This window comes from Ochotona curzoniae, unplaced genomic scaffold (assembly GCF_017591425.1).
Source record: "Ochotona curzoniae isolate NIBS_2020 unplaced genomic scaffold, NIBS_Ocur_1.0 scaffold_4701, whole genome shotgun sequence".
NCBI lineage: Eukaryota > Metazoa > Chordata > Mammalia > Lagomorpha > Ochotonidae > Ochotona > Ochotona curzoniae.
Genome location: NW_024467122.1, coordinates 51,236,174 through 51,257,172, shown reverse-complemented (window position 1 = coordinate 51,257,172; position 20,999 = coordinate 51,236,174). Strand labels below are relative to the sequence as shown.

The 20,999-nt window shown below is 47.4% G+C and overlaps 1 protein-coding gene across 1 annotated transcript in view; it reads right to left on the bottom strand.

The window, feature by feature from the left end:
- Positions 1–375: 375 nt before the first annotated feature.
- TUBGCP4 (tubulin gamma complex associated protein 4) overlaps positions 376–20,999 on the bottom strand; it is a 33,728-nt gene continuing 13,104 nt past the window's right edge. Inside the window, exons 6-18 of the mRNA XM_040969758.1 lie at positions 18,552–18,631; positions 15,179–15,380; positions 13,168–13,333; positions 12,838–12,962; positions 9,853–9,903; positions 9,344–9,449; positions 8,191–8,298; positions 7,599–7,737; positions 5,103–5,280; positions 4,547–4,681; positions 2,212–2,328; positions 1,236–1,375; positions 376–773 (exon numbers count right to left, since the gene is read on the bottom strand). Coding sequence (XP_040825692.1) covers positions 761–773; positions 1,236–1,375; positions 2,212–2,328; positions 4,547–4,681; positions 5,103–5,280; positions 7,599–7,737; positions 8,191–8,298; positions 9,344–9,449; positions 9,853–9,903; positions 12,838–12,962; positions 13,168–13,333; positions 15,179–15,380; positions 18,552–18,631 — 1,560 coding nt within the window. The 3' untranslated portion in view covers positions 376–760. The remainder of the gene's footprint in view (positions 774–1,235; positions 1,376–2,211; positions 2,329–4,546; positions 4,682–5,102; positions 5,281–7,598; positions 7,738–8,190; positions 8,299–9,343; positions 9,450–9,852; positions 9,904–12,837; positions 12,963–13,167; positions 13,334–15,178; positions 15,381–18,551; positions 18,632–20,999) is intronic.

Below are 20,999 nucleotides of genomic sequence, written 5' to 3'. Positions count from 1 at the left end.
TCGTTGATTTTTTTAAAAAAAATTTATTGGAAATGCAGATTTACCAAGAAGAGACCGATCTTCCACCTGCTGATTTATTCTGTAAACGACAATGGCTAGCACTTAGCTGATCTGGGGCCATGAACCTCTTCCAGGTCTCCCGTGTGGGTACAGGGTCTTAAGGCCTTGAACCATCCTCTACTGCTTTCCCAGGCCATTAGCAGCTGGACAGGAAGTGGAGCAGCAGGGGCACAAATCGATACCCATGTGGGATGCCAAAGGATTAACCCGCTGAGCCCCCAGGCTGGCCCTCAGTCTTAGTTCTAAGGATCATTAAGAGGTGGGGAAGTTTCCAATCTTAAATTCCCAGAGCAGGAAAGGTACCTGTGGGTACAAGTTCCTGGTGTGCAGAGGGAAAGCCTGGCTTACCTGTGCCTTTCCTTGTGGGAACTTGCAGCAGTTCACTTTGTGATCTCTATTGTTTCTCACTGTATTTTCCACAGCACGCAGTACCCAGGTACATGGTGGGTATTCTGTAAGTCTCCGAGGACAGATACATTCTAACACACTGCCAGGGAAAGGGGCAGGCCTGTGTCTAGTGAGCGGAGGGTCCCTGCTGCCACCATAGAGGAGACCCCACCGCAGGGGCAGGCCTCTGTGCTCCTGGAACAAGTGCAGTCCTCCTGGGGGGTTGCAGACCGTGGGGTGAGTGACTGGAGAACAGGATGTCACTTGGGAATGTGGTGGGATTGACTGATTTCGGTTTATGAAGCAGAAGCTTTCACATTCCAAAACTACAAAAGAAAAATGAAAAGTGCCATTAAACATGTTTCCCCAAGACTGCCTTCAAAGAAACAGGAATCAGGGCAACCCGTGATGCAGGTATGTCACCCTACACGCAGCGTCTTGCTTAGGAAAATTCTGCTGGATGACATCTTAGCAAGATAAGGAGGGACAATACGGAACTTTCACAATGGGAGTATCAGAGACCATTGGGAAGCCTACTACCATTTAGCCTCGTGGTGCATTCTTTAAAAGGAGGTGGTCCCTGGCCAAGGAAGCCACACTGCACCCCAACATGGCAATTCAAAACCTGGCAAAGGACTTTAAGCCCCTCCCACTGTCAGGTGCCTTCCTGCACCTGGTACTAAGATTAGGATGTCTGGACTCAGTGGAGCTAAAGCCTTCCTCCAGCTCTGAAATTCCACAGCTCATTAAAAACCTGGGCAGTGAGTCCTGCCCAGGGCTGCCCCTACCTGCCCAGGGTCCCACCGGCCTGCGTGTAGTATTTGTTGTAATCCAGTCGTAGCAGCAGTTGTGCCAAATCTGAGTTGATCTGGTGATTCCGGACACTGGAAAGAATCTTGAATAACAGTGAAGATTGGCGGCTAAAGCCCTGTGGGGAGAAGGCCCGAAGCTGTCACTTCTTACACTCACCTGTGTAAGCCTGTGTGTAGAGCCTGCTGGGGGAGGAAGGGAGGGAATTTTCTTGGAAAAGCCTTGTTCAAAATGTTATGCAACTTTTGGGCCTTCCCATATACCCATTTCTAGTAACTTCTGACTTCTTAGTACCCTATGAAATGCATGGCTTCTTTGGGAATATTCTCTCAATGACGGGTTTCAAATTAACATTGTCAGATCTGGCAAGATAGTGTAGTGGTTAAAGTCCTTGCCTTGTACGTGCAGGGAACCCATGTGGGCACCGGTTCTAATCCCTGGAGCCCTGTCTGTGACCTGGGAAAGCAGTCGAGGACGGCCCAAAGCCTTGGGACCCTGCACCCATGTGGGTAGACCCGGAAGAGGCTCCAGGCTTCAGATTGGCTCAGCTCCAGCCGTTGCGGCTGTTGGGGAGTGAACCATCAGACAGAAGATCTTCCTCTGTCTCTCCTCCTCTCTGTATATCTGCCTTTCCAATAAAAATAGGTAAATCTTTAAAAATAAGTTCTCCTATGACAATGTTAATTTTCTTTTTAAAGTTAGAGGCAGACAGTTTTTTAAGCTCTGGGGATAGAATGTGGACTGAAGGAAGAAAGGGGCGCTGGGGTGCATGAGGAAGAGCAGAGCTGATGTACTTGGTGGGACACAGAGATGCAAGGCGGAATTATTTTTGGACAGCGAGGCACATAATATCTTTGCCTCCAACATTTCAATGTTTGCATCTCATTGCTTCTGTGTGTGCTGGCCTGGGGGAGTTGCTCTGTGGCCCCTCTGGTCAGGGCTGGGCCGACTCACCTTGACGAGAACGCTCAGCTGGGCAGCGCCCCGCTCATCCAGTGGGCCCAGGTTCTGACTGACCAGCAGAGAGAAGCTGTGGCACAGATCCAGGATTTCATTCAGGCAGTGAAACACCTGCCAGGATGCAGAGTTGGTATTAGCAACAAGAAGACTTGTGGAAACACACAAACCTTTCTAAGCAGAGTGCTGCAAACCCCCTGCTCCTACACACAGTGTTCCTGGCCCCCCCGACCTGGGACACACTCTGTGACATGCTGCCTTCTCCACTTCTCTCCCCTGTCTGAGCAGCGCTGTGCTGGCACCTATGTTGTCACTGATGTGTGTCCTGCCCTACCCAGTCTACTAGACTGAACGAAGGGCAGAGCCTCGACCGAGTCCTCTGTCATCTTAGTGCTTTGCACACAGTAAGCGCTCAGAGTGCTGGTGATGTGCTCTGATATTCCACTTTTCCTCAAGGATGCATCCACGCCCAATAAGGACACTCTACTTACTGTCACGTGGTACTAGGATGTTTTCATTTCACAGAACCCTTGCGAGTGACATCTGTATGACTCTTCAGTCAGCTCTGTACTGGTGCTTGTGGCTGCTGCTGAAGCATCAGTGATGTGGTGCTCTTGGCAGTACTGACCACTGCGTGGAGCATAAACCAGACTAGGAACGCAGGGAACCACTCGGGGTTTCCTGCCCTTGCCCCCGACGGGGAGCCAGCTTGTGCGCTCTAAGAACGCGGAGGCATGGGCTTGCTGCAGGGATCTGAAGTGCCCCGAGGCCCAGATGACTCCTGTTTGCTGCCTTGGAGGAGATGGCTGTGTGCTTCACAGACACATGGGAGTCCCATAGAATCCCACCGACTCCTACCCCTGAGCTGAGAGCAGGACAGACTGTTGCGTTCTAGTTCAAAAAATTTGAGGAAAGTAGTTTCTACATGCTTTCACTGGTTTTTCTTCAATGTCAGTTACTAAGTTTTAAATCCTCTTTTCTGGGGGTTCAGCACATAATTTTTCATCTATTGGAGCTCACCATATTGTATCAAAAGTTCACAGCCATTTCATCTCTTTAGTTTTGCTTTGTGACGTTAATAATGGAGCTGAGGGGCTGGCACAGCGGGTTACCTTCCTCTGCCTGCAGTGACACCACCTTCCCACATGGGTGCCAGTCTTGGGTGCTCCATTTCTAAAAAGATTTATTTTTATTGGAAAGACAGATATACAGAGAGGAGGAGAGGCTGCAAAATTTCATCCAGTGATTCTCCCCAAGGGGCTGCAATGGTTGGAGCTGAGCCAATCCAAAGCCAGGTGCTAGGAACCTCTTCTGGGTTTCCCATGCAAGTGCAGGGTCACAAAGCCTTGGGCCATCCTCAACTGCTTTCCCAGGCCACAAGCAGGAGCTGGATGTGAAGCAGGGCTGCTGGGACTAGAACTAGCGCCCATATGGGATGGCACGAACAAGGCGAGGACTTTAACTACTACGTTATCGCGCCAGGCCTAAGTACTCCTTTTCTGATTTAGCTCACTGCCTGGGAAAGCAGTGGAGGATGGCTTAAGGCCCCTACACTCATGTGGTAGAACTAGAAGAAGCTCCTGGCTTTAGAAAACTCAACCCTGGCCAATGTGGCCATTTGGGGAGTCAATTTCTAAGTGGAAGATCAGTTTCCTCTATTAATGTGGCTTTCCAATAAATATTAAAAAATAACTGGGTCAGGTGTTGAGTTTCAGTGTTGAGCCTCTGCTTGGCACACCTATATCTCATGTGGGAGTGCTGGTCTGAGTTCTGGTAACGGCACTTATTAAATTTTTGAAAGGCAGGTTTACAAAAAAAAGAAATCTTTCATCTGGTGATTCATTCCCCAGCTAGCTGAAACTAGCCACCTGGAGCTGCTGCTGGGTCTTCCATGTGGGTACAGGGTCCCACGTACTGTGGCCATCTTTCACTGCTTTCCCCGGTGCAGTAGAAGGGAGCTGGATTGGAATGCGAGCAGCCAGGACACCAACAGGCATCCCTGTGCAATGCTGCCATTACAAGTAGATATTAATGTACTAAGCTGAGGCACTGGCCTGCTCCACTTTGGATCTAGCTTCCTGCTAATCCATCCGGGAAGCAGTGAAGGAGACCCAAGTATGTGAGTTCTGCCACCGGATGCAGTTCCTGACTCCTGGCTCTGGCCTGGACATCGCAGGCATTTGGGAAGTGAACTTGTAGATGGAAGTTCTCTCCTCACTCTGCCTTTGAAATAAGTAAATGAAACCAAAACACCTTCTTCATAACAGTTGTACAGACTGTCAGCCCCAGGTGCCTAAGGGAACAGTAAGTGCAACCGAGCAGTCCTACTTACAGGTTTCAGCAGGATAAAAGACTGTGCCAGCAAATTGCTCAGAAAGTGGTCGTGAGCCAGGCGAATGCTTTCAAAGTCTCGGGTGGAATTGATCTGATGAAGCAACTGTGAGAACTGAGACTCCAGCACGTCGACCTGACGGGCAGATACACACTTTCAGCATCTTGGATATCCTAAGGTTTCTGAGCCGTAAGATGCCAACAGGATAAAAAAGAAATAATTTGCCCTGTTCAACTTTAACTGAAGACACCATAAGGCCAACAGGCAAAGTTGGCCTTGTAGCCCATTATCCACAAAGCCCTGGCCCAGGCTCCCACCTCATCCACCCACACCGCGTCCAAGGAACTGACAGACTGAGTTAAGTCTCACAGGATTCCAGAGGTTAGAGAAAGTAGCAAATAAAGGGTTCTACTTTCCACTAAGATGCCCTCAAGAAACATGCTCGAGAGGTACCCCAGGGTTTTATCCCACAGCACAGGAGCCACTCCTGGCTGCCTCCTGCTGGTCTCCCACAAGTCTTTCCATACCCTCCCTGCTGCTGCTCCTCCGCACGGACCTGGAGATAGTACTGCAGGTTGTCCACCAGGAACGCCATGTGATTCCGCAGGCGCCACTTGACTGCATCGGTCTGGTTGGACTTGAGGTGCTTGCGCTGCATCTGCAGGGCCCAGCAGTGCTGCAGCTCAGCCTGCACCCGCCGCACACTCAGCAAGTACTTGAAGACAACATTATACCTGGGACCGAGAGGCGAGTCAAGAGCCACACTTCCCTTCCCTTCCGGATGACAGACCCCAGGACAAGGAGCCACCCCCTGTACCTCCACATAGGGAGGAAAGTGCCACCAGGAGGGCAGGCATAAGCTGTAGCTTACTTTACAGGGAAACAGCAGCTTCAGTGAACTTTAACGGCATGCCACAACATGACACGTAGCAATAGGATTTTGTTATCAAAAAGGGAATTCACAAAAGAATATAAACAGCTTTTTAGAATCATTCTCTTTAAAAAAAATAAAGTTGGCCTGGAATAATGGCTTGATGGCTAATCCTCTACTTGCAAGTACCAGGATTCCATATGGGTACTGGTTCATGTCCCGGTGGCCCCACTTCCCATCCAGCTCCCTGTTTGTGGATGGTCAAAAGCCTTGGGACCCTGAGCTGGGTCCCAAGACTTGGAGGAAACTCCTTGCTCCTGGCTTTGGATTGGCTCAGCTCTGGCCATTGCAGCCATTTGAGGAGTGAATCAGCAGACACTCCTTACATTTGCCTTTCCAATAAAAATAAATCTTAGAAAAGAAAAATAATGTATTTCTGATGAATCAAATGTTGAAATATAGTAGACCCTGCATGGATACTGATTTTAACAAACCCAAAGACATTTTTATAGACAACTGGCGAAACTTCAGTGTGGACTGGAAATATTAATGACTACTATTAATTTTACTGGATGTGATAGTTTTGGGTTTATTTTGAAAATATGCCCTTTTTTTTTTTTAAAGATTTATTTATTTTTTATTGCAAAGTCAGATATATAGAGAGGAGGAGAGACAGAGAGGAAGATCTTCTGTCCAGCCTCATCTTTCCTGCTTCACATTTGGTGTGCCTCAGCATCTCTCAAAACAGTAGGCATGGCTGCCCCGTGGCCTCTCCCTAGGAGTGAGGAAGTAATCTCTTGGGGCCATAGTCTGGGCACTGCTTTGTGTCCTGGCTGCTCCACTTCCCTTCCAGCTCCTTGCTTATGGCCTAGACTGGGACCCTGCACTGTGTGAGAGACCCAGAAGAAGTTCCTGCTTCCAGTTTTAAATCAGCTTAGCTCTGGTCATCGAGGCCATTTGGGGATGGAAGATCTCTGTCTCTCCTTCTCTTTTTAACTCTACCCTTCAAATAAATCAATAAATCTTTTACACCACTCTCCAACAAAAACAAAAATAAAAAAGTGATCTCTGGCCAGGGGCTGAAGTCTTCAGCAAACTTTTAGGCTGGAAGTGTTACCAGATAAATCAACAAAAACTGCAAAAGTTAGGGAAGATCCTTGCCAGGCGCAATGGAATTATCACAGGCTAGGCTCTCACTGTGGACCCTGAGATGTCATTTTTAGTGGTCACAACCTACAAGTCTCAGATGCTTATTTGGCTCATTAAAACCCATGGTTTTTTTTTTTAGTGGATTGGATCCACAGCCTCCCATCCATTCCAACTCCCTGCATTTCCTACCATCTCATGTCCACAGCCTCCTCGCCTATTAATCTGTTACCATGAAGGCCAAGAGGTTGCAGCCTCTGGTTTACAGACTAGTAAACACAACTTGCCAATTCCATTCCTGCTCATTTCTTCCCTCAACAATAGGGTTTCTGTCAGGGGAATTGGGGTTGCTGTGGTGCAGTAAGTTAAACCTCTGCCTGCAGCACTGGCATCCCATACAGCCACTGGTTTGAGTCCCAGCTACCTTGTTTCTGATCTAGCTCCCTACTTATGGACTGGGAAAGCAGTGGAGGATGGCTCAAGGCTTTGTGTCCCTGTACCCACATGGGAGGCCTGGAAAACTCCACATTCCTGGCTCCTGGCTTCATTTTGGCCATTGTGGTCACTTGGGGGGTGAACCAGGGAATGGAAGACCTTTGTCTCCTTGTCTACCTATAACTCTTTCAAATAAATAAATCTTAAAGAAGGTGGGTAGGGCCCGGCGCGGTGGCGCAAGTGGTTAAAGGTCCTCGCCTTGCACGCCCGGGATCCCATGTGGGCGCCGGTTCTAATCCCAGCAGCCCCGCTTCCCTTCCAGCTCCCTGCCTGTGGCCCGGGAAAGCAGTCGAGGATGGCCCAAGGCTTTGGGAACCTGCACCCGCGTGGGAGACCCGCAAGAGGCTCCTGGCTTTGGATTGGCATAGTATCGGCCCGTTGCGCTCACTTGGGGAGTGAATCATCGGACGGAAGATCTTCCTCTCTGTCTCTTCTCTCTGTATATCTGCCTTTCCAATGAAAAAATAATAAATCTTTAAAAAAAAAAATAAAAAAAGAAGGTGGGTAACATTTATCTCTGAGAAACTCAGAAATACTTACTTTTCCAAGACAGCGGGGGTGAAGAGAATGTGTAGTGGCCATTGAACTTTGTAGGAAAGACCGAGGGCTGCCCAGCCAGAGGCAGGAGCTTCCCGCGGAGAAGTTTCCCGAGAAGGTACTTCTCTTCCCTGAGCAGTATCTGCAACGACCAAGGAAAAAGAAGACCACTTGGTTCATCTAGTGCCAGGGACTCAGAGACTCAGTAAGGAGAAGGGCACATGTGAGCCAAGCACTCACTGGAGTCTGTGCTGTTTGAGAATGAAAGGGACACAAATGTGGGGTGGACTTGGGGGCATGGAAATTTCCTGAGAGGTCTATTAAAAATTCTTCTCCATCTTTAAAGTCTGGAAGCTGGAAATAAACAGGGACCATTCTAACAGGATGACAAAGAAACCCTGAAAGACAAAACTGTGGCTGGAGCGCCTTACTCAACCTCCTTTGGAGTTCTGCTCGCACCTGTAAAGCTATGGGTTTGCACAGGTGACATCAGGTTGATGTGACATGACTGCTATAAACATGGAGAGGAATGGAGAAGGGAATACAAATGATGACGAGTAGGGGCAGAAAGGTGGCAAGGGAGCGAGAGGCAAACCTTTATGCTCCTTTCCGTGATACTCGATTGTCAAGTGCAACAGAGGAAGGAGGTTGTCGTCATCCAGCAGTACCTTGTGTGCAGACTGCTGAAAGGCCACGTTCACGTCTGCAGGAAAACACACACGGGCTGGCAAGAAGGCCTGGCTGCTGACCCACTCCGCCAGCCGCCTCCTCGCCCAGCCTGACGTAGCAGCAGGACGCCCCGGACGTCTGCTGCTCTGCCTGACACTCCTTCACTCCTCTTCCTCTTTGCTGATTCCTAGAGAATCACCCCTGGCCAGGATGGCTCCTGTGATTCCCCGGGGTGGGGTGCTGGATAACAGATGATGCAACTCACACCCCTGAGCTTGTTGGGTATTGGAATGCATAAATTCCTCCTTCTATTTGCTTGAGGGACTTATGCTTCCTGATATCTACAACCAAGAAGTACAAAAGACATCACTGGTTTTTTGAGCTACCGAGGTGACCATCCTGAATGTCCCCTGTACTCCCTCCCGTTTTCTTATTTTAGCTCTGATCTTTACACAACCCTGCAGAACAGGAAGGGGAACCAGTTGGTTGAGGGGTGCACATTTTACTGAACTAGCTAAATGCTAATGTTGGGCCCTTTTGACTGATGCAGGGATAGGCATGTGATTTGGGTTGGGCCAATCAAAACTCTTTCTCTGAAATTCTTCAGTTACCAGAGGGGCTGGGTTTGGTTCTTTGTAGAGAGGACACGGAGTGGTATGTTCTGGGAGCCATTGGTGGCCACATTTCCAGAAGAGCCTGGGAGATGACCAAAGACCACACAGGGACACTTGAGAGAGAGAGTGGTACCAGATTCCCTCATCGTCATGCTGAGGCCCAGCTACAACCTTGTCCCACTGTGGTTTCAGACAGAAGGGTGCAATATCCTTTTCCCCATGAGCGTAGCTCAGGTGTGGTCTCTATCATTCACAACCCCAGGGCCTTGATGCAACACTGCAACGGCAGCAGTGCCAGTCTGCCACATAGGTATGCGTGAGAACACCAGCTGTGACGCCCCGCACCAAGTCTCCAAGGAGGGCTCCCAGCCTGGAATCCGGCCTGGAAGATCTCCCATCACGGGAAACCACTCTGGAGGCGGGAGCAGGCCTAACAGCAGCAGCTCAGGGCCACGGGGCATTTACCGTGCTCAGTTACTGCCGTGGGGGGCGTCTTTAACATGTGTTGAGCCGTGTCAATGAAGGCCTGAAACAGTTCACCACGTCCCAAGAGGTAAAAGTCTTTAATGATCTGAGGAAAGAATTTGAGGTCAGAATCCAGTAAAGGAAGGCCGGGGACAGCAGGAGGTTTTCACACCCAAGGGAGCCATGCAGTTCATTTCCATTTCATCAGTTTGAGCCTCAGCCACGGAGAGAGAGAGAGAGAGGCGCTTGGTGTTTCAAAGCACACTCAGCAGCTCCCCACAGGAAGACCAGTGCATGTTCTGGGACCAGCTACCCCACAGCACCATGATTCTACATGGCCAGAAGAAAGCAAACTCTAACATCTTGTGTTATGATAGATAGGCAGCACTGGGTGTAGTCTGCTCCCTTGGATGAGACAAATGAAAACTGGGTTTGGGGGACCAGTGCCCTCGGGCAGGCTGAGGACCTGAGTCCCTACCCACAGCATCATTTTAAATTCAAGCAATTACCTTTAGCTGGCCAAGGAGATCTGACTCTTCTACCATCAACTTCCAGAGATGCTGTGGAAAAAACAAAGAGAACAGACAAAAGTCCATTTATTCCCTGAACTCCTGAAGAGCGATTATGAACAAGTCCAGCAATACATTGAAAAAAGAACACAGGCCACTATATAACAATCTCAGGAATGAAAGGATAGTTAACTGCAGGCATCCCAACTTACATCTTAAATTCTTAAATGCCAGGTCAGATGTCCACCCCAAGACTGGCATTACTAACACGTGACGTCACTACATGTATGGAAAGTCTTGAGAAATGACACACAGATTGACTGTCAGAACTAGTAAGAGAATTCAAGTTTTGTGATTAATATAGAAATATAGAATATTTCCTTCAGAAGCAGCATCAATGGCAAAATTCTGATTACAGGATTTTCTCAGAGAAGTGCAGCAGGGATTCAGGGTACTGGGGTTCTCCACCCAAGAGCTCATTTCCCTTTCTCTCTAAACTCACTGGAACTGACAGATTAGGGAGAACAGGCCAATACACATTATGACAGCAACTGACATCCCCACACAGGCCAGAATAATGAGATAGGTCAAGAATAAACCACACAGCACACCAGCTACTATCTGGAACGGAAACTGCAGCACAGACCAGGTGAATGTGATAGTGTGAGGTCCAGACCTGCTGGGAGACCGAGTTAACCATCGTCCCAGTCACTGGGCATTTGGCTGGCTGCGGACACACCAGGAATTGGCATTGGCTCAAGGGAGCTTCCTTACTCAAGGTTCTGCTCCCTCCCTGCAGGCAACCCACAGCCAGTAACCAGCAGACACAGGAATAATGGGGCCTCGCACCCTCACCCCGATTTGGGAGTTTCTGAAGGGGAGTCCAGCCGCACAGGCCTCTACTGGACTGGCTGAGGCAAATGCTACAATCATGTAGCAGTGTATCCTCCCTGTTTACTCAGTTTGCTTCCTTCACTTTTTTTTTTTTTTTACAAAGTCAGATATACAGAGAGGAGGAGAGACAGAGAGGAAGGTCTTCTGTCCGATGATTCACTCCCCAAGTGACCACAACGGCCGACGTTATGCCGATCCGAAGCCAGGATCCAGGAACTTCCTCCAGGTCTCCCACATGGGTGCAGGATCCCAAAGCATTGGGCCGTCCTTGATTGCTTTCCCAGGCCAAAAGCGGGGAGCTGGCTGGGAAGCAGGGCTGTCGGGATTAGAACCGGCACCCACATGGGATCCTGGGCATTCAAGGCGAGGACTTTAGCTGCTAGGCCACGCCGCCAGGCCTTCCTTCACTTCTTACAATTCCATCGTGGTCTCTGAATTTGTCTTCAGGGTGTTAGGCACAGTGGCAAGACGACCTGTACATCCCACATCAGACAGCTTCCCAGCTCGGGCTCTTGACCCCGGCTTCCAGCTGCTGCAGACGTGGGCAGTGAGAACTGGGTCCCTGCCATCCATGTGGGAGAGCTGGGTTGAGTTCCCAGCTCCAAGTTCCGGCCTGGGCCAGCCTCAGCAGTTGCAGCCATATGGGAAGCAAGTCAGTGGATAGGACCCTGTGCAGGTATATGCTTTCACACTCTCATTGCTTCTCAAATAAATAAACCTGAGCTATGACACAAAGAACCTAAAATACTCTTCATTAAAATGCACAGTGTTAAAGAGTATTTATTTGGAAAGTAGAGTTACAGAGAGCAAAAAAGACAGAAATGGAGAGAGAGTGCGCACTTCCATCCATTGGTTTACTCCCCAAATGGCCATAACATCTGGAGCTGGGTTAGGGGCACTAGGCTACACTGCCAGTGCCCCCAAAATTCTTAATATGCTTTAAGGAAAAAGATAATAGCAATGTACACATACAAAAACATAAAAAAAGAATTATGTTAATTAGCCAGCAGCCAACTGCTCTGGATCCCTCATATAGATGCCAGGGGCCAAGTGCTTCGGCCATCCTTTGCTAATTTACCAGATACATTATCAGGGAGCAGGAGTGTAAGTAGAGCAGGTGGAACTCGAGCTGGTGCCAATATGTGATGCTGGCGCTGCAGGCAACAGCTTTTCCCACTACACCACAGTTCTAGCATCAACATCATTTATTTCTTTAAAAAGGTTTATTTATTTGAAAGTCAGAGTGACACAGAGAGACAAAGACAAAGGTGAAGAAAAAAATTCAATTCAGGGCCTGGTACAATAGCCCAGTGGCTAAAGTCCTTGCCTTGTATGCGCTGTGATCCCATATGGATGCTGGTTCATATCCCAGCTGCTCTACTTCCCTTCCAGCTCCCTGTTTGTAGCCTAGAAAAGCAGTAGAGGATGGTCCAAAGTCCTGGGACCCTGTACCCTTGTAGGAGACCCAGAAGAAGCTCCTGGCTCCTGGCTTCGGGTCAGAGCAATTAGCCATTGTGGCCAATTGGGGAGCGAACCAGAGAACGGAAGATCTTTCTCTCTGTAAATCTGACTTTCCAATAAAAATAAATCTTTAAGGGGAAAAAAAAAAATTCCATTCATTGGTTCACTTTCCAAACACCTGTAACAGGTCAAAGCCAGAATCCTGGAACTCCATACAGATCTCAGCTCTACACAGGAACTAAGGCACAACAGCAGCAAGAAGCTGCATAGGAGCTGGAGGAGGCAGGAGGTGTGGGAATCCTAGAGGGGGCTCAACCCACTGTGTGCCATGATGGCTGCCTCTGGAAGCAGAACTCATGAAGCCATGGTACAAGATAAGGAAGGCACTAGCCTGATTCTTCGGACTTCCTGCTAAGGTTATAGGCAGATTCAAAATGCCAACAGCCAGCAATGAAATTAAGGTCTCCCCTTTATTTTACTAATTAAGGCTCAAGCGAACCTTGCCTTTATTATATTTTAACTTTGTACGCTTTAACTCTCAATCCTCTTTACGCTAAGCTCAACAAACAAAAGTGATTACTTTCTGGAGAGTCATTTTCTTCCCCTGAGAACGTAAGAGGAAAGGCAAACCTCAGCCACGGTGCTGCGGATGCCGTCCACCACCTGCTCGAAGTCCACCAGGCTGAAGAGCGGCTGCTGCTTGAGGCGATGCAGCTCTGCAGCAAATGTGTCCTCCTGGTTTTTCAAAATGGAGCCTGCACAACAGGGAGGCGCTGTCAGAGCCAGACGGAACACCGGGGCAGGCGAGGCTTGATGGAGGCAAGCAGCCCTGAACATGCTGCCACCTCGGCCCGTGACTGCCCCCAGCCGCCCCCTCTGCCTGGCTGTGCAGCAGGGCCCAGAGGGCATTAAGTGAGTGGAGCCCCTGCGGGTGTGGTCCACTTGCAAGTAGATGCCTACCTTTTCTAGTCAGGTTCACATTTTGATTCTCGAACATCTGGACGGATTCTCCGACAAAGAGGATTTTTTCGGCAACCCTCACTGGAATGTAGGATGGCAAGATCTCCACCCGCAGAGAAAACTGCTTTAGAGAAGGAGCCAGCATGTTTTCTTCCTCGATCAGGCGCTGGTCAAGGAAATAATCCATATCAGAGATGAAGTATGGCAAAGTGGAAATACGAAACTATCTAGGAACTCTACCTGGATCCCATGGTCTCTGCCTTCTGGAAGTAAGGACTTTAGTTTTGAAGTTGCACAATTCTTACCTTGCTAGTGTGGGAGGGATTTGGGAGGGATTTATTTCACTTCCAGTCAGCAGAGTGGCAGGTGCAAGTCACAGTGCCTCTTAACACTGGGACATTCACCCTCACTGTGCCTTTACTACTGAGTGACAAAGTCCAGCAGGTCCTCACTTCTGCAGTGAGCGGGCTGGCCAGTGCCTCTTCCAGGTCTTACACACATGTCTGCACTGCTGGCGCTCCCCAGACCCTCCCTGCCTTGGGCTCTACACATTTGCTTCTTAGATAATCCCATTTTCTTCTGTGGCTTTGCTAAGCACCCTCACAGTTTCCATCTTTTTCAGAACACAGGCCTGTGTGCAACTATAAAGGCAAACATGTACATGTATGACATCTTGGAGAACCTCATAAAGCCACTCATGGACCCCAGATGGCAAACATCCAGGCTGCCTGCTGATGACCACACATTTAGACTGAGAGGCTGTTACCATGTCATCTTGAGGCTGTCTCCAGGACATCTCATGCAAGTGCTCAGGCTCTGCATACCCCAAATAGGACCCGTCTGCTTTCCCTCACTCAAGCAAAGCTAGTTCCCTACCATCACCGCTCACCAAGCTGCTCAAAGCAGAAGCGTGAAGGGGTACCCTGGGTTCTTCCCTCTTACACCACATGCAGCCGAACAGTAGGACCACTGACTGCACCTCCTAAACATCCCTCAAGCTCTTCTCCTTTCTGTATTCGCAATTACCTGCCTACCTTCTGGTGAAAACCTAAATTTTCCCACATTCTCTTTATTACTTCACATACCTCTAATCTTAATTTCGAAGAAATGACTCTCCACACAGCATCAAGTCTAAACATGCTACTCTGTTGCCTACTACTTGTCACTGGCTCTTGTCACTTTCCTGGTTTAAGTCCAAAGTCCTTCCTACTGCTCACAGGTCCTCTGCATTTTGCTGCTGCTTAATGTGATATCTTTGCTGATCGCCACTCTTTCCTTCCCTCATCCTTCATTATGCACACAAATGCTACATCTGTGCTTGACCATTTCAACTGAATTACTAAAGGTCCCCCAAATGAGCTAGATCCTCTGGGCCTCTATGCTTAGAAACATCATTTCCCTCTGCCTGGACATTCCTTGGCCTCTTCTTCCAAACTCTGCAATTTAGATATAAATTCTATTGAAGTGCCGTCTCTAGTTACTTCCAGATCCTACCCCAAAACCCTGTTCCATTCTTTCAGAGCAGTTAGTGTACTAATGTAACTCCTTCCGTATCTTCCACTAAACCATCAGCTCTTCCATAACAGAGACAATTTCATGGCACTTGGTTATGTGGTTTTGGCAGCCACAGCAGCGCCTGGCACAGGCATTCGATGAAAGATTGGTAACAGGAAGAACGAGTGAAAGCATAGATGAGTAGATGAATGAATAGAACCTAGAGGAGTCAGTTCAAAACTCCACACTATTTAAAAGCTCCAGGGAAGCCACTGTTGGTGAAGACATAGTGGTAACCTCTCAGTGCACATGCTGGAAATACTGGAAAAAAGGGAGACAGCAGGAATCTAACAAACGTCTTCTCTATTTTTTTTCTCTCATATTAGTTATCACAAAGGCAAATGTTTGCATCTGAAGAACTCATGGAAGGTTCCCAGACTGGGGAGGGAAGAGCACGGAGCCATAAATGTTTCCGACTCCTGGCCGGATCACACCGCGCTGCTAGTGGCACCCTCACCAAGTCCTGCAGCTCCCGCAGCTGTTTGCCCGTCAGTCCCCCAATGCCTAGATCTTCCTCATCCTCTTCTGGCTGGGTGCTGAGGTTACCGGAAGATGGACCCTGTTTGATGAAGAACTCTTCGTACTGGTCCAGCAGGAGTCCGTGGAGCATCCAGGCTGACAGCTGTTTGTACATGACCCCATGACACACGGCCAGGATCCTGAGCAGAGGGAAGCAAGAACCTTAGAAGTCCATTTACAAAACACTGCACCCTACAGATGCCGACGGCTCAGGCTTCCAACCGCTACAGCATCAACAGGAGCCTCACAGTTGGATGAGTCATGAAGAGAATAATTTAAAAACTGTGCTAATTTAAATGCTTGTGGATGAACTAAGTGACTAAATTTCCATTACGGTAGCCCACATACTAAAGTCTGAAATATTTAGATACCTTTTCAGGAGAAGCACACCATTTTTCCTTTTGTGTAAATAACTGTCAAAACTGATGGGTCCTGTTAAAATTCAATAGATTTAACAGGGTCCCTTTTTGGCTAGTATGACATTAACTGTTATTTTTGCTGGAATCACACAGGATGAGAAGATCCAATATGTATAATCCCTGTAAACATATAACATGTGTGTTACCTATACAATACTATAAACATGCATTCACCATAGATTTATAAATATATATTTCAAAAGAATAATAGAAAATTAAGTCTCTAAAGCATGTACTAGAAAGTTCCACCTTTCGAGGGTTTACTTGTGTGGTAGTAACAGAGACGTTTATGCGTTGTGAGGGAGGGATTCCCTTAGCCTGATGGGTGGGAGCCCTATCTGCTATTGTGCTTGGGTTTGACCCGGTTCCAGCTTCCTGACAATGCAGGCCCTAGAGGCAGCAGTGATGGCTCTGGTGCTTGGGTCACTGCCACCCATGTATAAGACCTTGACTGCAGTATCAGCCTTCCATTTAGGGAGTGAACCAGCAGATGGGAACTTGCTCTGTGTATCTGTGTCTCTCACAAAAGAGAAAAAGAAATGTGAAGGGCCTCAGAGAAAATTTATTATAATTTTTTAAAAATAATTTCTTGGGGCCTGACGTGGTAGCCCAGCACCTTGAACGTGCCCCAGGATCCCATATGGGCTCCAGTTCTAATCCCGGCAGTTCCACTTCCCATCCAGCTCCCTGATTGTGGCCTGGGAAAGCAGTCGAGGATGGCCCAAAGCCTTGGGACCCTGCACCCATGTGGGAGACCCGGAAGAAGTTCCTGGCTCCTGGCTTCGGATTGGCATAATGTCGGCCGTTGTGGTCACTTGGGGAGTGAATCATCGGATGGAAGATCTTTCTGTCTCTCCTCCTCTCTGTATATATGACTTTCCAATAAATAAATAAATTTTAAATAAACAAATAAAACAAATCTTTAAAAAAAAAAGATTTATTCATTGGGCCTGGCACAGTGGCCTAGTCGTTAAATCATTGCCTTGTATGTGCCGGGATCCCATATGGGAACTGGTTTGTGTCCTGGCTGCTCCACTTCCCTTTCAGCTCCCTGTTTGTGGCCTGGGAAGGCAGAAGAGGATGGCTCAAAGCCTTGGGATCCTGCACCCGCATGGGAGACACAGAAGAAGCTCTTGGCTTCATATCAGCTCACCTCCAGCTGTTGTGGCCACCTGGGGAGTGAACCAGTGGATGTAAGATCTTTCTCTGTCTCTCCTCCTCTCTGGAAAGGCAGACCAGATTTACGGAGAGAAGAGATAAAGTTCTTTCTTCTGCTTCCCTCCCTAAGTGGCCACCAATGGCTAGAGCTGTGCCTATCCAAAGCTAGAAACCAGGAGCTAGCTAGGAGCTTCTTCTAGGTCTCTCAAATGGATGCAGCAGACCAAGGCTTTAGGCCACCCTCTACTGCTTTCTCAGACCATAAGCAGGGAACTGGGTGGGAAGTAGAGCAACTGGGACACAAACCTGTACTTGTAAGGTGAGGATTTAGTCCTTCCGGCAGACCCCATTTATTATAATTTGTGATTAATTTCAGCCACAATCTCTCTTATTTTTCTCCAGTCTCTTTCTTAAAAATGAAAAAGAGGGGGCCCGGCGCAGTGGCCTAGCAGTTCAAGTCCTCGCCTTGAACGCCCAGGATCCCATATGGGCGCCGGTTCTAATCCCGGCTGCTTTACTTCCCATCCAGCTCCCTGCCTGTGGCCTGGGAAAGCAGTCGAGGATGGCCCAAAGCCTTGGGACTCTGCCTGCACCCGTGTGAGAGGCCTGGAAGAAGTTCCTGGCTCCTGGCTTCGGATCGGTATAGCATCGGCCGTTGCGCTCACTTGGGGAGTGAATCATCGGATGGAAAATCTTTCTGTCTCTCCTCCTCTCTGTATATCTAACTTTCCAATAAAGAAAGAATGCAAAGAAAAAGAGGGAAACAGGAAAATCTAATGGGTGGTTTTTGGTAATACTCTATATTTACTTCTGTGGCCATAATGATAGGACAAATACAACATTATCATTTTTTCAATTCAATTATTATTCAAAATGATACAAATATTTATTATTTAAAAAGCAGAGCCACATGGAGAGACATCTCCCATCTGCTTGTTCACTCTCCAGATGTCTGCAACAGCAGGAGCTGGGACAGGTTATAAGCCCGGAGCCAGGAACCCCATCCAGATTTTGACAGGGGCAGTAGGACACAGGTACCTAGGTCACCCTCCCACGTCTTCTCCAGGTGTGTTAGGAAGGGGCTGGGTGGGCAGAAGAGAAGGTGGCACGTGAACGGGTACTACAATGTGAAATTCTAGTCACAAGCATTGTCTTTGCCCTCTGTACCACACTGGCCCCATTTTTCAGTACTATGTACAGTATTTTCATAAGTTGTTTTGGTGTTTATAACTGCAATGTCTGTCTAGTCATCGTATCTTTATTTGTCCTTTCTTCCACTGCTGGCAAATTTCCTGATATGGCAGACAACATTACAATGAAAACGTTTGTGCATAGTTATTTCCTTTACAGGAATTTTGCTAGTGACATTCCTTGGAGTATAATCCAGTGTACTGAGTATAAAGTATAAATAGTTTTAAGGACCTTGATGTGAAAGTTCCTGTCACTCAAATAACAGAGATGTTTGGGCGTAACAAGTTATATCTGGCGCTTGCAATGGAAACTGTGCAAGGATAACTGTCACAAGGTCATCTAGGCAGCTTACCCCTGGGTAATCACCCTGTCTTTGCACTGCTTGAGATATCATAAAGATTACCCAGGCTCCTCTGTCCATGAGGCTTTTTCTGCTCTGGTCCTAACTTTCCCCAGAGGGGAACTCGAGATGATCTGAAAATGAAATGTGAGAGAAGTCTAGTCACTTGGCCACTTTCAATCCACAATGCAGTTATGACTTACTTCTCCAGGGCACTTCGAACAGGAGGCAACCCTCCGCAGCTGTGTTTGTAGACTGTCTCCAGAATCTGACAACCGTGAATCTACAAAATACAGCCTTGTCACACTGGAGTCCATTTTCAACAATTCATACAACCAAAATGCCCATCAGCAGAGGATTGGATAAGAAAGCTTTGGTTCATCTACTCCATGGAATACTACTCAGCTATTAAAAAAAAAACAAATTGCAGTTCTTTGTGGCTAAATGGGCCCAACTGGAAACTATAATGCTAAGGGAAATGAGCGAATCCCAAAAGGTTAGATACCACATGTTTGCCTTAATTTAACCTGTAATTTTTTTTGTTTGTTTTTGAACCTGTCATTGATACTGTCTCAACCCATGTGTTTTGAAGAATTGAACTTGCATTATTTTTAACATTGTTTACTCAATACTATGTCAATTAATTCCATAACATTGTATATTGTTGCTGATGTTTTGTTGGGGCTTTTAACTGACCGGGACTTTACTAGGTATATGCTTGCAATGAAGGAATCTCAACTGAACTTGAACTGTGGTTATGCAGCAAGGGGGAGGAATCCACTATGGGAGGAGGGTTGTGGGAGGGGTGGGGGTGGGAGGAATCCCAGTGCCTACAAAACTGTATCACATAATACAATGTTATTAACAATAAATAAATAAATAATTTTAAAAAGCAAAAATTAAACAAAAAAAAAACCCAATTCATACAATATCAACTCGTATTCTCTGTGTGCCCAGGAACACACACCACCACTGAGAATGAAGACAGATCAGTTATGTACAGTTGTTCCCAAAAGATGTACCCTTCCTCACTAGCATTAGTTTGACTCTGGGACTTGTTCAAAGTGCAAAGTCTTGAATAGGGCTGAACCAACCCTCCAGATGAGTCTAGGGCAGAGTGAAACTTGAGGACCAATGCACTAAAGAAACCAGGATTCCTTGGGCTAGACCACCAAGACTCCACATTTCAGCTTGAGGGTCAAGGTCTCATTCAGACTGCTTCTATGGATTACATTTTTCCCCAACTCTGATGCCTGTGTATCTAGATTCCACTATTTTTCTTCTTAAACACTTGGGGATATAATTCACTTACTTTAAACTCACCCATTTTAAGCATACATTTTAAACAATTTCTAACAAACTGACAGTACTGTGTACCATAACCCAGTTTCATAATATTCATGGCCCTCTAAAGTGTCCAGATCTGGAAGAAGCTTTTGCTTCCCAGCTTTGGATGGCCTCAGCTCTGGCCATTGTGGTCTCTCCTCTCTGTAAAATCTGCCTTTCCAACAAAAATTAGAAAAAGAAAAAAAAAAAAAAGAAAGAAAGAAAAGGAAAAGAAAAGCTGTAACTTTAAAAAAATGGGCCTGGAGCGATGGCGCAGTGGTTAAGGTCCTCGCCTTGCATATGGACGCCGGTTCTAATCCCAACAGCCCCGCTTCCCATCCAGCTCCCTGCTTGTGGCCTGGGAAAGCAGTCGAGGACGGCCCAAAGCTTTGGGAGCTTTGGGCCCTGCACCCGCGTGGGAGACCTGGAAGAGGCTCCTGGTTTCAGCCCATTGCACTCACTTGGGGAGTGAATCATCGGATGAAAGATTTTCCTTTCTATCTCTCCTCTCTGTATATCCGCCTTTCCAATAAAAATAAATCTTTAAAAATAAATAAAAATAAATAAATAAAAAACAAGGTGTCCTTGAGTGGCTAATTATAACCAGTCCCATTCTCCCTTTGAGCCTATGCACTCTAGGATGCATCAACAAACTCATTTCTCTATCACTGTTTCAGCAGGAAAGACATTCACTTATTGCAATTCCTCTATTTAATTTCTGCTTTTCTTCTCTACAGCCAGCAGAAGCTACAAGGCAGTGGAGATGTGCAGCCAGGCATGGAACCCTAGGCTGTCACTCCATTTATCTAGAAGGTTCCTCCTTTTTTGGGGGAACAGTTTTGCACGATGAGCAAGAGCCTGGACTTGGAGTTACACTGATTTATGTATATCCCTGCTCTGCCACTTACCTTCATGAGTGCGCCTGAGCATCCTCAACCTACTTGACCTTCAATCAAGGAATAAATGTGATAAAGTATGTACAGCACTTGGCACAGTGCCTGGGTGCTGTCCCTGATGAGAGCAATCAGGCTCGAAGGGCTAAAGTATACCTCTGTGCTGGTCTGCTGGTGTAGCACGTACCAGTACACACACAGCAGAAAACAGAGCAGCAATCTGGCAAGTTAGCTGATTAAGTGGTTATATTCATAAATGTGAACATCCCTAATAAGCAAAATCACAAGTATAAAGGCTTAAAAACATGAAGATCTGGGGTCATAGCCATGGAGTAGCAGGCTGTTTCCGCCTATGGAAATCAGCATTCCACATGGGCACTGGTTTGAGTCCCAGATGTTCTACTTCCAATCCAGTTCCCTTCTAATGGACCT